The sequence below is a fragment of the Hyla sarda genome, chromosome 13 (genome assembly GCF_029499605.1).
Source record: "Hyla sarda isolate aHylSar1 chromosome 13, aHylSar1.hap1, whole genome shotgun sequence".
Lineage (NCBI taxonomy): Eukaryota > Metazoa > Chordata > Amphibia > Anura > Hylidae > Hyla > Hyla sarda.
In genome coordinates this window covers 41,863-57,274 of record NC_079201.1, presented here as the reverse complement: position 1 = coordinate 57,274, position 15,412 = coordinate 41,863, and the positions used below count along the sequence as shown (strand labels likewise).

The 15,412-nt window shown below is 40.5% G+C and overlaps 1 protein-coding gene across 1 annotated transcript in view; it reads left to right on the top strand.

Moving 5' to 3' along the window:
- The window catches only part of HELZ (helicase with zinc finger), a 111,172-nt gene extending 96,914 nt beyond the window's left edge, over positions 1-14,258 (top strand). Inside the window, exons 24-26 of the mRNA XM_056550346.1 lie at positions 41-557; positions 9,982-10,234; positions 11,758-14,258. Of these exons, the coding sequence (XP_056406321.1) occupies positions 41-557; positions 9,982-10,234; positions 11,758-12,098 (1,111 nt within the window). The 3' untranslated portion in view covers positions 12,099-14,258. The remainder of the gene's footprint in view (positions 1-40; positions 558-9,981; positions 10,235-11,757) is intronic.
- Positions 14,259-15,412: the final 1,154 nt, after the last annotated feature.

Below are 15,412 nucleotides of genomic sequence, written 5' to 3'. Positions count from 1 at the left end.
ATGATGGCGGTGTTCACTCAGGGTGTTTCTCTTCCTCCAGGTTCCAGGAGTTTCTTCGGGAACTTTCTCAGCACGAGCAGCAGGGCGGCGATAGTCGAGATGTCCCTGAGATGCCCCCTCCCCAGTCCAGATTGTTACAGTACAGACAGGTGCAGCCCCGGAGCCCACCAGCACTCGCTTCCCCCTCCTCCAACCACAGCGGACACTTCCCCAACTTCAGCGACAACAGCCGAGACATGGACATAAGTAACAACCCCGCCTTCCCGCAGCACGTGGCCAACGTGTACAACAGCCCCTATACCATGCCCTCAGAACACATGACGCCCCCTCCACCAATGAAATACCTGCAACACGATGGGTCCTGGGCCTACGCCAACCTGCAGCAGAATCCATTAATGGGGCAGGGCTTTCATTACGGTATGCCCCCTCTACAGCACAGACCCCCGCATAACCCCTTCATCCATGTACAGAACCACCAGCCCCCCACTGGGCAGGAAACATTTCACCCCACCGCCTCCCGCGCAGTCTCCGCCTCTTCACTCCACAATCTAGAAGAGGTAAGTGACCAATGGGGACATGTGGGGGTTCATATGTTATATACTGAGAGTGCCCAGAATTACCCAGTGCTATAAACAGTGCTCAGTCCCTGGTCACCCAGTGTTATGTACAGTGCTCAGTCCCTGGTCACCCGGTATTATGTACAGTGCTCAGTCCCTGGTCACCCGGTATTATGTACAGTGCTCAGTCCCTGGTCACCCAGTGTTATGTACAGTGCTCAGTCCCTGGTCACCCGGTGTTATGTACAGTGCTCAGTCCCTGGTCATCCGGTGTTATGTACAGTGCTCAGTCCCTGGTCACCCGGTGTTATGTACAGTGCTCAGTCCCTGGTCACCCGGTGTTATGTACAGTGCTCAGTCCCTGGTCACCCGGTGTTATGTACAGTGCTCAGTCCCTGGTCACCCGGTGTTGTGTACAGTGCTCAGTCCCTGGTCACCCGGTGTTATGTGTACAGTGCTCAGTCCCTGGTCACCCGGTGTTATGTACAGTGCTCAGTCCCTGGTCACCCGGTGTTATGTACAGTGCTCAGTCCCTGGTCACCCGGTATTATGTACAGTGCTCAGTCCCTGGTCACCCGGTGTTATGTACAGTGCTCAGTCCCTGGACACCCGGTATTATGTACAGTGCTCAGTCCCTGGTCACCCGGTGTTATGTACAGTGCTCAGTCCCTGGTCACCCGGTATTATGTACAGTGCTCAGTCCCTGGTCACCCGGTGTTATGTACAGTGCTCAGTCCCTAGTCACCCGGTGTTATGTACAGTGCTCAGTCCCTGGTCACCCGGTATTATGTACAGTGCTCAGTCCCTGGTCACCCGGTGTTATGTACAGTGCTCAGTCCCTAGTCACCCGGTGTTATGTACAGTGCTCAGTCCCTGGTCACCCGGTGTTATGTGTACAGTGCTCAGTCCCTGGTCACCCGGTGTTATGTGTACAGTGCTCAGTCCCTGGTCACCCGGTGTTATGTACAGTGCTCAGTCCCTAGTCACCCGGTATTATGTACAGTGCTCAGTCCCTGGTCACCCGGTATTATGTACAGTGCTCAGTCCCTGGTCACCCGGTATTATGTACAGTGCTCAGTCCCTGGTCACCCGGTGTTATGTACAGTGCTCAGTCCCTGGTCACCCGGTATTATGTACAGTGCTCAGTCCCTGGTCACCCGGTGTTATGTACAGTGCTCAGTCCCTGGTCACCCGGTGTTGTGTACAGTGCTCAGTCCCTGGTCACCCGGTGTTATGTGTACAGTGCTCAGTCCCTGGTCACCCGGTGTTATGTACAGTGCTCAGTCCCTGGTCACCCGGTGTTATGTACAGTGCTCAGTCCCTGGTCACCCGGTATTATGTACAGTGCTCAGTCCCTGGTCACCCGGTGTTATGTACAGTGCTCAGTCCCTGGTCACCCGGTATTATGTACAGTGCTCAGTCCCTGGTCACCCGGTGTTATGTACAGTGCTCAGTTCCTGGTCACCCGGTATTATGTACAGTGCTCAGTCCCTGGTCACCCGGTATTATGTACAGTGCTCAGTCCCTAGTCACCCGGTGTTATGTACAGTGCTCAGTCCCTGGTCACCCGGTATTATGTACAGTGCTCAGTCCCTGGTCACCCGGTGTTATGTACAGTGCTCAGTCCCTAGTCACCCGGTGTTATGTGTACAGTGCTCAGTCCCTGGTCACCCGGTGTTATGTGTACAGTGCTCAGTCCCTGGTCACCCGGTATTATGTACAGTGCTCAGTCCCTGGTCACCCGGTGTTATGTACAGTGCTCAGTCCCTGGTCACCCGGTGTTATGTACAGTGCTCAGTCCCTGGTCACCCGGTGTTATGTACAGTGCTCAGTCCCTGGTCACCCGGGGATGTATAATGTCTCCTCTCTGCCCTTCTCTTCTCTCCTCTGACCTTCTCTTCTCCTCTCTGACCTTCTCTTCTCCTCTCTGACCTTCTCTTCTGCTCTCTGACCTTCTCTTCTCCTCTCTGACCTTCTCTTCTCCTTTCGGCCCTTCTCTTCTCCTCTCTGACCTTCTCTTCTCATCTCTGACCTTCTCTTCTCCTTTCGGCCCTTCTCTTCTCCTCTCTGACCTTCTCTTTTCTTCTCTGCCCTTCTCTTCTCCTTTCGGCCCTTCTCTGCCCTTCTCTTCTCCTCTCTGACCTTCTCTTCTCCTCTCTGACCTTCTCTTCTCCTCTCTGACCTTCTCTTCTCCTCTCTGACCTTCTCTTCTCCTCTCTGACCTTCTCTTCTCCTCTCTGCCCTTCTCTTCTCCTCTCTGACCTTCTCTTCTCCTCTCTGACCTTCTCTTCTCCTCTCTGACCTTCTCTTCTCCTCTCTGACCTTCTCTTCTCCTCTCTGACCTTCTCTTCTCCTCTCTGACCTTCTCTTCTCCTCTCTGACCTTCTCTTCTCCTCTCTGACCTTCTCTTCTCCTCTCTGACCTTCTCTTCTCCTCTCTTCCCTTCTCTTCTCCTCTCTTCCCTTCTCTTCTCCTCTCTTCCCTTCTCTTCCCTTCTCTTCTCCCCTCTGACCTTCTCTTTTCCTCTCTGACCTTCTATTCTCCTCTCTGACCTTCTATTCTCCTCTCTGACCTTCTCTTCTCCTCTCTGCCCTTCTCTTCTCCTCTCTGACCTTCTCTTCTCCTCTCTGCCCTTCTCTTCTCCTCTCTGCCCTTCTCCTCTCTGCCCTTCTCTTCTCCTCTCTGACCTTCTCTTCTCCTCTCTTCCCTTCTCTTCTCCTCTCTTCCCTTCTCTTCTCCTCTCTTCCCTTCTCTTCCCTTCTCTTTTCCCCTCTGACCTTCTCTTTTCCTCTCTGACCTTCTATTCTCCTCTCTGACCTTCTATTCTCCTCTCTGACCTTCTCTTCTCCTCTCTGCCCTTCTCTTCTCCTCTCTGACCTTCTCTTCTCCTCTCTGCCCTTCTCTTCTCCTCTCTGCCCTTCTCCTCTCTGCTCTTCTCTTCTCCCCTCTGCTCTTCTCTTCTCCCCTCTGCCCTTCTCTTCTCCTCTCTGCCCTTCTCCTCTCCTCTCTGCCCTTCTCCTCTCCTCTCTGCCCTTCTCTTCTCCTCTCTGCCCTTCTCTTCTCCTCTCTGACCTTCTCTTCTCCTCTCTGACCTTCTCTTCTCCCCTCTGCCCTTCTCCTCTCCTCTCTGCCCTTCTCCTCTCCTCTCTGCCCTTCTCCTCTCCTCTCTGCCCTTCTCCTCTCCTCTCTGCCCTTCTCCTCTCCTCTCTGCCCTTCTCCTCTCCTCTCTGCCCTTCTCCTCTCCTCTCTGCCCTTCTCCTCTCCTCTCTGCCCTTCTCCTCTCCTCTCTGCCCTTCTCTTCTCCTCTCTGCCCTTCTCTTCTCCCCTCTAACCTTCTCTTCTCCCCTCTGCCCTTCTCTTCTCCTCTCTGACCTTCTCTCCTCTCTGCCCTTCTCTTCTCCCCTCTGCCCTTCTCTTCTCCTCTCTGACCTTCTCTTCTCCTGTCTGCCCCGATATTATACAGAATGTTTGGTTATTGACCGCTACGTCCGCCATGTCTGTGGAGGGGGGTGAGCTGCGGCTCCGCTAATCTTCTGCCTTTGAAAGTCAAGATCAAAGTGGGACTTAGTGTCATACATACGGTAATGGAAGACAGAGATTAGGGTCTGTGCGCTGGAGGTGGGCACTGTCGCCCTGTGCTCCCTGTGCTGTACCCCCCCCCCCCCCCCCCAATATTACGTCACCTTTAAGGCTTAATCCCTGCAGAGATGTGCACTAGTATCTAAGCTGCTAAATGGCTGACTTTGCGGTAACGTCACCCACGATCTGTGTCTACACTGAGGGGATATATGAGATATAGTGTATAGATATATATATATATATATATATAGATATATGTATATATATATATATATATATATATATATATAGATATATATATATATACATATATCTATCAGTGATGTGGAAATCCTATCGCCCGATGCCCAGGACATGAAGTTCCGGGTGCCGGGCAGGTGAATTTTTCATCGATTTAGCCCTGTATCAGGCAAGCAAGGCCAAACCAACTAAGGTGCATGAGCGGACGCATACTTGCATGGGACGCAAGTCTGCACCTCATGCAGTGCTCAGGGTGTATGGAACAGGCTTCTGACTCAAGCATGCTCGATACTCGGCGGCTCCTGCCTGATTTCAGTAGCTGGGGGCCGCCGGTTATAGCCCGGCATGCGGCGATCGCAGCGGGCGGCTATTAGCCCTTTAGATCACCACTGTCAAAGTTGACAGCAGTGTCTAAAAGGATCTTTTAACCATCCCTGGTGGTCTAGTGGGGTGGATTGCAACCACCCGTCCCACAGCACGATAGCGGGGGGGCGATCCTCTGTGGAGGTAGCTGGAGGGCTTACCTCTGCATCCATGGCTGTCCCCATAGATCTGCATTTGATTGAGCCTCAACCAAATGAAAACAGATCAATGGAGTTCAATAGAACTGCATTGATCTGTATGAGGAATCTAAATGATTCCTCCTAAAAAAGTGTGCTTAAAAAATAAATAAAAAAAAGTTTAATAAAAGTTTAAAAACACCCATTAACCCCTTCCATATTAAAAGTTCATATCACCCCCCTTTTCCATATAAAAATATGTAAACATAATAAAAATAAACATATTTGGTATTGGCGTGTGAGTAATTGTCGAACTATTAAAAACTAGCATTTTATATCCCGTACGGTAAATGGCGTGAACATTAAAAAAAATGTTTAAATCACAGAATTGCGTATTCGTATAACATCATATGCCAGAAAAAATTTAGTAAACAAAAGTGTTCAAAAGTTCCGATCAATACCAAGATGGTACCGATACAAGCAGCATACTACGGCCCCCCCAAAAAATGAGCCATCATACGGCCCAGTGTACGGAAAAATAAAAATATTATAGGTGTCTGGGATTTTTTTTATTTAAAAAGTAAATAAATAATTATTATTATGAATTATTATTATTATTATAAAAATATGGCAGAAACTAATCAAATAATATGTAAGTTTGACCACAAGTTGAATGGCGAAAAATCAAAAAACCCCAAATTTGCTTTTTTTTCTATTTCACCTCACAAATTAAAATTTTTGTTTCAGAGCATAAGTTATGGAAAAATGAAAGGTGTCATTACAAAGTATAATTGGCCCCACAAAAAACAAGCCTCATATGGGTCTGTAGATGGAAAAATAAGAGTTATGGCTGTTATAGGACGAGGAGGAAAAAACAAAGTGCAGAAACTAATAAAGACCCTATTTACTGAATATTTTATCATTTTTCTACCAGGACAAGTGGGTTGTGTTCCGCTTTAGTCCCTTGGACAAGTATTCTTTTTTTTTTTCCACACCCCTGTATATATGATGCAGTACTGCTGGGATTTATGAGAAATAGTGTGTCTGTCTACAGTCATGGCCGTAAATGTTGGCACCCCTGAAAATTTTCAAGAAAATGAAGTATTTCTCACAGAAAAGGATTGCAGTAACACATGTTTATTCCCTTTGTGTCTATTGGAACAAAAGCAAATTGGACATAATGTCACCAAACTCCAAAAATGGTCTGGACAAAATTACTGGCACCCTTAACTTAATATTTGATTGCACACCCTTTGGGAAATATAAGTGAAATCAGTGTCTTCTTATAACCATCAATAAGCTTCTTACACCTCTTAGCCGGAATGTTGGACCACTCTTCCTATAACCATCAATAAGCTTCTTACACCTCTCAGCCGGAATGTTGGACCACTCTTCCTATAACCATCAATAAGCTTCTTACACCTCTCAGCCGGAATGTTGGACCACTCTTTCTATAACCATCAATAAGCTTCTTACACCTCTCAGCCGGAATGTTGGACCACTCTTCCTTTACAAACTGCTCCCGGTCTCTTATTGGACGGCGCCTTTTCCCAGCAGTAATTATAAGATCTCTCCACAGGTGATCAATGGGATTTAGATCTGGACTCATTGCTGACACTTCAGAACTCTCCAGCGCTTTGTTGTCAGCCATTTCTGGGGCTTTTTGACGTATGTTTGGGGTCATTGTCCTGCTGGAAGACCCAAGATCTCGGACACAAACCCAGCTTTCTGACACTGGGCTGTACAGTGTGACCCAAAATCCATTGGGAATCCTCAGATTTCATGATGTCTTGTACACATTCAAGGCCCCCAGTGCCAGAGGCAGCAAAACAACCCAAAACATCATTGACCTCCACCATATGTCACTGTAGGTACCGTGTTCTTTTCTTTGTAGGCCTCATTCCGTTTTCGGTAAACAGTAGAATGATTTGCTTTACCAAAAAGCTCTATCTTGGTCTCATCTGTCCACAAGATGTTTTCTCAGAAGGATTTTGGTTACTCAAGTTCATTTTGGTAAAATGTAGTCTCTTTCTTTTTATGTCTCTGTATCAGCAGTGGGTCCTCCTGGGTCTCCTCCATAGTGAGGTCCTCCTGGGTCTCCTCCATAGTGGGGTCCTCCTGGGTCTCCTCCATAGTGGGGTCCTCCTGGGTCTCCTCCATAGTGGGGTCCTCCTGGGTCTCCTCCATAGTGGGGTCCTCCTGGGTCTCCTCCATAGCAGGGTCCCTCCTGGGTCTCCTCCATAGCAGGGTCCCTCCTGGGTCTCCTCTATAGTGGGGTCCTCCTGGGTCTCCTCCATAGTGGGGTCCTCCTGGGTCTCCTCCATAGTGGGGTCCTCCTGGGTCTCCTCCATAGTGGGGTCCTCCTGGGTCTCCTCCATAGTGGGGTCCTCCTGGGTCTCCTCCATAGCGTTTCATTTCATATAAATGTGGACGAATAGTTCGCGCTGACACTGATGCTCCCTGAGCCTGCAGGACAGCTTGAATATCTTTGGAACTTGTTTGGGGCTGCTTATCCACCATCTGGACTATCCTGCATTGACACTTTTCATCAATTTTTCAGTTCCGTCCACGCCCAGGGAGATTATCTACAGTGCCATGGGGTGTAAACTTCTTGATAATGTTGCGCACTGGGGACAAAGGCAAATCTAGATCTCTGGAGATGGACTTGTAACCTGGAGATTGTTGATATTTTCCCCCAATTTTGGTTCCCAAGTCCTCAGACAGTTCTCTTCTCCTCTTTCTGTTGTCCATGCTTAGTGTGACACACACAGACACACAATGCAAAGACTAAGTGAACTTCTCTCCTTTTTATCTGCTGTCAGGTGTGATTTTTATATTGCCCACACCTGTTACTTGCCCCAGGTGAGTATAAAGGAACATCACATGCTTGAAACAATCTTATTTATCCACAATATTGAAAGGGGCCAATAATTTTGTCCGGCCCATTTTTGGAGTTTGGTGACATTTTGTCCAATTAGCTTTTTTTCCTCCTTTTTTGGTTTAGTTCCAATACACACAAAGGGAATAAATATGTGTTACTGCAATATATATATATATATATATATATATATATATATATATATATATATACACATATATACAGAGGAGAGGAGATCTATATATATATACAAAGGGAATAAACATGTGTATAGCAAAACCTGTGTTACTGCAATATATATATACAGAGGAGAGGAGATCTATATATATATACAAAGGGAATAAACATGTGTATAGCAAAACCTGTGTTACTGCAATATATATATATACAGAGGAGAGGAGATCTATATATATATATATATATATATATATATATATATATATATACACAGAGGAGAGGAGATCTATATATATATATATATACACAAAGGGAATAAACATGTGTATAGCAAAACCTGTGTTACTGCAATATATATATATACAGAGGAGAGGAGATCTATATATATATATATATATATATATATACAGAGGAGAGGAGATCTCTATATATATATACACAAAGGGAATAAACATGTGTATAGCAAAACCTGTGTTACTGCAATATATATATATACAGAGGAGAGGAGATCTATATATATATATATATATATATATATATATATATATACACAGAGGAGAGGAGATCTATATATATATATATATATATACACAAAGGGAATAAACATGTGTATAGCAAAACCTGTGTTACTGCAATATATATATACAGAGGAGAGGAGATCTATATATATATATATATATATATATATATATATATATATATACACAAAGGGAATAAACATGTGTATAGCAAAACCTGTGTTACTGCAATATATATATATACAGAGGAGAGGAGATCTATATATATATATATATATATATATATATATATATATATATATATACAGAGGAGAGCAGATCTATATATATATATATATATATATATATATATATATATATATATATATATATATATACAGAGGAGAGGAGATCTATATATATATATATATATATATACAGAGGAGAGGAGATCTATATATATATATATATATACACAAAGGGAATAAACATGTGTATAGTAAAACCTGTGTTACTGCAATATATATATATACAGAGGAGAGGAGATCTATATATATATATATATATATATATATATATATATATATATATATACAGAGGAGAGGAGATCTATATATATATATATATATACACAAAGGGAATAAACATGTGTATAGTAAAACCTGTGTTCCTGCAATATATATATACAGAGGAGAGGAGATCTATATATATATATATACACAGAGGAGAGGAGATCTATATATATATATATATATATATATACAAAGGGAATAAACATGTGTATAGTAAAACCTGTGTTCCTGCAATCCTTTCCTGTGAGAAATACTTCATTATATAGAAACATTTCAGGGGGGACAACATTTACGGCCATGACTGTAGATACATAGTGTGTATTATATAACTTTTTCTATGGAATAGAATTAAAAAGTACAATAAGTAAGAAGTAAAAAAAAAAAAAAAAAAAGATAAAAACTAAATACTGAAAAAATGTATAAGTTTTTTTTTTTTAATTTAAGTAAATTTTTCTTTATTTTTTTCTTTATATTTTTACTTCTGTTTTATTTCATATTAGTTTTACTTTTATTTTACTTTTCTTATGTTCCACCTTTTTATTTTATTATTTTTTATACATTTTTAGTTGTTTTAAACCTCTACACACATATATATTTAAGTTTTTTAGTTTATTTTTATATTTAGTTTATTTCTTTATAAAAATGTTCTTGTTTTTTTATACATCTACCTTTTTTTTTATTTATTTTCTTTATTTACGGTTAATCCAGCATTTCTCTGTTTTATGGTCAGGCTGTAATAAAAAATAAGTAAATAAATATTTTTGGAGAAAATGCCTGTACTCGCCTGCCTGATCCCCAGATGCCCAGTTCCTACCGATTGTCACTACTGTTCTGGGGTATGAATAGTTCTAAACTTTTGACTAAAATTCAGGGTAATTCTCAGGGATGGTGACAATAGAGCTGATTTGTGTTTTATTTTATTCCTCAGCCAATGTTGTTTTTTTTTCAAAAATAAAAATGTAAATTTCTTTCCTTATTTAGTATGAACCAAGAGGACCCGGCCGGCCGCTGTACCAAAGAAGAATCTCTGCCAGCTCGGCGCACCCAGGTTCAGAAGAATTAGCCGCTTGTCAAGAACCCCTCGGTCAGTGTAAAGAAATCCAAGACCCCAACAAACCCCCCTCATATAACTATTCATCCCCCGAGCTCTGGGTCAATGCCGCCTCCTCAGTCCCGTATCAGAACATTCCGTGCAATGGCGCCAACCCACCAGGAGCGCCCCGGGACATGTTAGGTACGTCAGCCCGCCGTGGTTTTACGTTTGGTTTGAGTTATACTAGGGGGTGGGGTTATTCCATTTCGGGTTTATCACCTTACAATGGGGGTTAAGGGCATATCTGTTTGTTGTTTTTTAATGGGGTACTATGGCCCTAATACAGGATAGTGGATAAGATGTCTGATCGCGGGGAACCCACGCAATCTGTAATTGCGCACCCACCTTTTTGAGCTTTCTGCAGCGCTGGAGGCTTAGAGTGTGTAATGTGACGACCACGGGGCCGGAGTATCGTGACGTCAAGACTCCGCCCCCGTGTGACCCTGTGGAGAGCTCGCAAAGGTGCGTGCACAATGAGAGATTGCGGGGGTCCCCAGCAGCTGGATCAGATCAGACATCTTATCAGATAAGAAGTATTAAGGCTGGTGTACCCCTTTAATTGGGGGGGGGGGGGGTGCAAAAGTAACTTCCAACTATTTTTTATCAAACTTACAAATTTACAGTTAAACAAAAAAAAGTTTTAACAAATATTAAACATTTTTGTTTTTAAATTTTACTTTTTAAAAATTATCAAACAGTTTTAGGATTTTTTATTTATATATTAAAAAAAGTGATTTTTTTTCTTTAAAGTTTTTTTTTTTCTTTTTATATAGCAGTGGTTTCAAACTGTGGCCCTTCAGATGTTGCAAAACTTCAACTCCCAGCATGCCTGGACAGCCAACAGTTTACGATCACTGTTACATAGATTTTAAACTTCATTATTGGGCTGTTAACTCTCGCTTTAAAATTCAAACTCAATTTCTTTTTTCTTTTTTTTTTTTTGATAATAGTTTAGAAATTTGAGTTGAAATTTTCAAAAAGTTAACTTTCCCATCATGACTTCAAAATTTTTATAATTTTAATTAAAAAAAAAGTTTACTCTTTAATAAAAAAAACTATATAGATTTTTAACTTTTTATTATTGGGCTCTTAACTTGTTTATTTTTTTTTTTTTATTAATACTCACATTTATTTTTATTTTTTATTTGATAAAATGTTAGAAAATAGAGTTGGAGTTTTAAAAAGTTAACATACTTCCTATCATGAGTTCTAAATTTCTATTAATGTAAAAAAAAGAAAAGTTTATTTTTGAACAAAAAAAATTTATTTAGATTTTAAACTTAATTATTGGGCTGTAAAAATTAAAAATCGACTTTTTTTTTATTTTTTTTTTAATTGATAAAATGTTAGAAATTTCAGTTTGAAATTTCAAAGAGTTCACATTCTTCTTCCAATCATGGGTTCAATTTTGTATTTTTAATTAAAAGAAAGGTTTATTCTTTTAACAAAACGTTAACACCTATAGATTTTAAACTTCGTCCTTGTGCTATTAATTGTTAAAAATTCAGACTCCTTTTTTTAAATGGATAAAATGTTGGAAATTTTAGTTGAATTTTCAAAAAGTAAAAATTCCTCACATCATGACTTTTTTAAATAAAAAATTCCATCCTACTCATCTCACCTTGCGTTTTCTGATATTGATCATTGACTTCTCTCGGTTTTAGTTGCTCCGCAGAAAATGGTGAAACCCCCTGAGGACCATCTCAAGGCGGAGAACCTGCAGATGTCCAACTCCTTCAACTACAACGTTCTGCAGCATCTGGGCCAGTTCCCACCCCTCATGCCCAACAAACAGATTGTAGAACCCAACGGAACCGGATCCGCCCCACAGAACGCTGGCGCCAACAAGCCCACCATGTCTTACGCTAGTGCCCTGCGGGCCCCACCTAAACCCAAGCCCCCACCCGAACAGGCAAAAAAGAATAGCGACCCCTTGTCTTTATTTCAGGAACTTAGCTTAGGGAGTTCATCAGGTAACAATGGCTTCTATTCCTATTTTAAGTAGACCCCGCCCCTCACTTTTTGCCTTTTTGTGTTTTTGTTTTTATATATATATAATTTTTTTTTTTTGTTATTTTGTAGAAAAACCCTGTTTTAGCTTTGGTTATTGAGTAAACTATAGCCTCACTGTAATTTTAAGCTATATTGCCTATTTTTTTGTTTTATTTTTATTCTATGTGTGTGCATAAAAAAAGAAAGTGTTTTTGCGCCTTTGTCTTTGCATCTTCGGCCGTTGTGCGCACTCAGAATTTCCATCTTGCAATCAGATTCAGTCTCAATGATCCAGATTATTCCGTATTTACGATATAAATTATTTTTAATTTATAATCTGAAAAATCAATTTTTACAAAAATGATGGTAGCGATCATCGCATGTTTTCTGCAAAATTATACTTTGTCGCGGACACACAGACATCGGTGCAAACACGTCAAAAAAAAATTAAAAAAATGTAAATGATGCGAATGTATATTTAAGTAATTTGAATATACATCCGCCAGTAACAGTTTGTAGCTGTACAGCTAAATCTGCAAAATTGTTACAGAGAAAAAAAAAAAAAAAACCTCTCCCTACTAAAAAAAAAAAAAAAAAAATTTTAAAAAAGGAAAGGTTTGTTTATTTCCCCCAAAATTTTACAGTGAGGCAGGCTTATGACCGTTTTACGTATAACAAGTTTTTTTACGTGTCATAAATGTTGCATTACATTTATCAGCTTCGGCTATATATCTTTAAAGGAAAAAAAAAATTACAGAAAGAAAAAAAACTTAAATAAAAAAAATAATTATTAAAAAGTCCCCCAAAAAAAAAAGAAAAAATAAATAAATAAAAGAAAAAAAAAATATTAAAATTTTGTCAAAGTTGTATTTAAAGAGAAAATAAAATGTAAGTAGTCTTTACATTTATTCAATTGACATTGGCATCCAATACTGGGTTTCTGTAGCAGAAATAGCCAGTTATTGTAAAAAGTCTATTAATTAATGCATTCAATGGTTTTCGCTATAGATAATTTTTTTTGTTTTTTTTATTTTGTTTTACTATTTTGTTTTTTTCTTACTAAAACATCCATTAATTTTAGTTTTGTCAGCAATGTGGGAGACCTTTTTAGAAAATAAATACAGAAGCTCTTTAGCCTCGAACTACAAAATTTTGACTGGGATTTTTTATTTTTTTTTCCTGTGTTTGCACAGCCGCAGTGGGCGGAGCCTGTGTCATAAGAGATGGTGATAAAAGAGGCTGCGTTCCCTTATCATGGGATTTGTACATTTATTGGAAACATTTTTTAATTTTTTCAGATGGTACCAAGCTGCAAATTGTATAGCAAATAGTTTTAATCTGAGAGGGAAAAAAAAAAATTGGAGGGGGAAGGCCTATGCGATAAATACGAAATATATTTTTTTTTTTATTATTATTGTATTTTTTTTTTTTTTTTTTTTTAGCATGTACTTTGCCTGTACACAGTAATTGGATGCAAAAAAAATAAAAAATAAAAAAAGAAACTACTATTTTTTTTTTTTTTTGTAATATTTCATTTATTTTTTCTTTTGTACTCTTAGCTTGGGTTTGTTACTCTCTACGCATACCTCTGCGAGGCGATACATAGGCGTACAACACCGATTTCAGTACCGAATAATGTGTCCACATTTTTAATGTGTGAAAACAGGTTAAAAAAAATCAGAAAAAAGTCTAAATATAACATACTAAAAAAAAAAAATTAAAAAATTTAAGAAATAAAAAATATGTAACTTAAAATATAAAAAAAAAAATCAGTTTTGCAGTTTTCTTTTTCTGGCCAGCGATGTCAGACTCTTTGCGTGTTGGTTGCGATGATTTGATAGAATTTTTTTTTTTCTTTTTGTAACCGGATCATGAATGACAAGAATAAAAATGTTTTTAGGTCTGTTGGTGCCCAGTAGATTTAATATCTATTTTACAAGAAGCAAACAGTGTGGATTTGGTAAAGATTCTTGTTTCTTTTCACTATGCATGCTTTAATGTTTGTAATCCGGCTTTGACCTCCTCCTCCTCCTCGTCCCCGCCTTCAATGATATTGGGGAAAAAAAATATGAAATTAAAAAAAATAGAGAAAAAAATTATCAAAAAAAAATATTTTTTAAATTTATTGTTTCGCTTCCATTTTTTTTTCTTTTTTTTTTTTTTTTCCAGTACACATTTTGGTACATTATTTGATGTTTACATTAAAATGTGACATTATTCAAGAAATTACTGTGCGGTTTTATTTGCGCAGCTTCAGGGTCAGATTTACCTTGTGCGTGGTGTCCAGGGATCCGGGTGGGTGTCTGAAGAGCCGTCCCTGGTGTGGGGTAAGTAATGTAGAGTGAAACCCCCTGGGGTTGATGGGTAGTGGCTGAGCAGGGGTAGCGCCACACTAGTGGCCGTGAGTGGTACTGCAACTTTATTAGGACTAATCTGTAATACCAAGCACAGCCACTACCAGTTGTGTGTGACATAATAAAGGGGATGCTAATCAGCTGATCATTGGGGGTTATGTTAATCACTTATTTATTGCCACTGGGGGTGGGGGGGGGGATTAAAAGCTGATGTGGATGATGGTAGGTTTTCCGTTGCTCTTCATGGTTCGGTTAAATGGATATTCTCCTCTCACAAATTAATGTATCCGTTGGGGTCTTACCCCAGGGTAGTGGAGAGGCAGTCTACTGTACAGCAGATAATACTGGTCTATGTAGGGGAGAGGCAGTCTACTGTACAGCAGATAATACTGGTCTATGTAGTAGAGAGGCAGTCTACTGTACAGCAGATAATACTGGTCTATGTAGTGGAGAGGCAGTCTACTGTACAGCAGATAATACTGGTCTATGTAGTGGAGAGGCAGTCTACTGTACAGCAGATTAGAATACAGGTCTATGTAGAGGAGAGGCAGTCTACTGTACAGCAGATAATACTGGTCTATGTAGTGGAGAGGCAGTCTACTGTACGGCAGATAATACTGGTCTATGTAGTGGAGAGGCAGTTTACTGTACAGCAGATAAGAATACTGGTCTATGTAGTGGAGAGGCAGTCTACTGTACAGCAAATAATACTGGTCTATGTAGTGGAGAGGCAGTCTACTGTACGGCAGATAATACTGGTCTATGTAGTGGAGAGGCAGTCTACTGTACAGCAGATAAGAATACAGGTCTATGTAGTGGAGAGGCAGTCTACTGTACAGCAGATAAGAATACAGGTCTATGTAGGGGAGAGGCAGTCTACTGTACAGCAGATAATACTGGTCTATGTAGTGGAGAGGCAGTCTACTGTACAGCAGATAATACTGGTCTATGTAGGGGAGAGGCAGTCTACTGT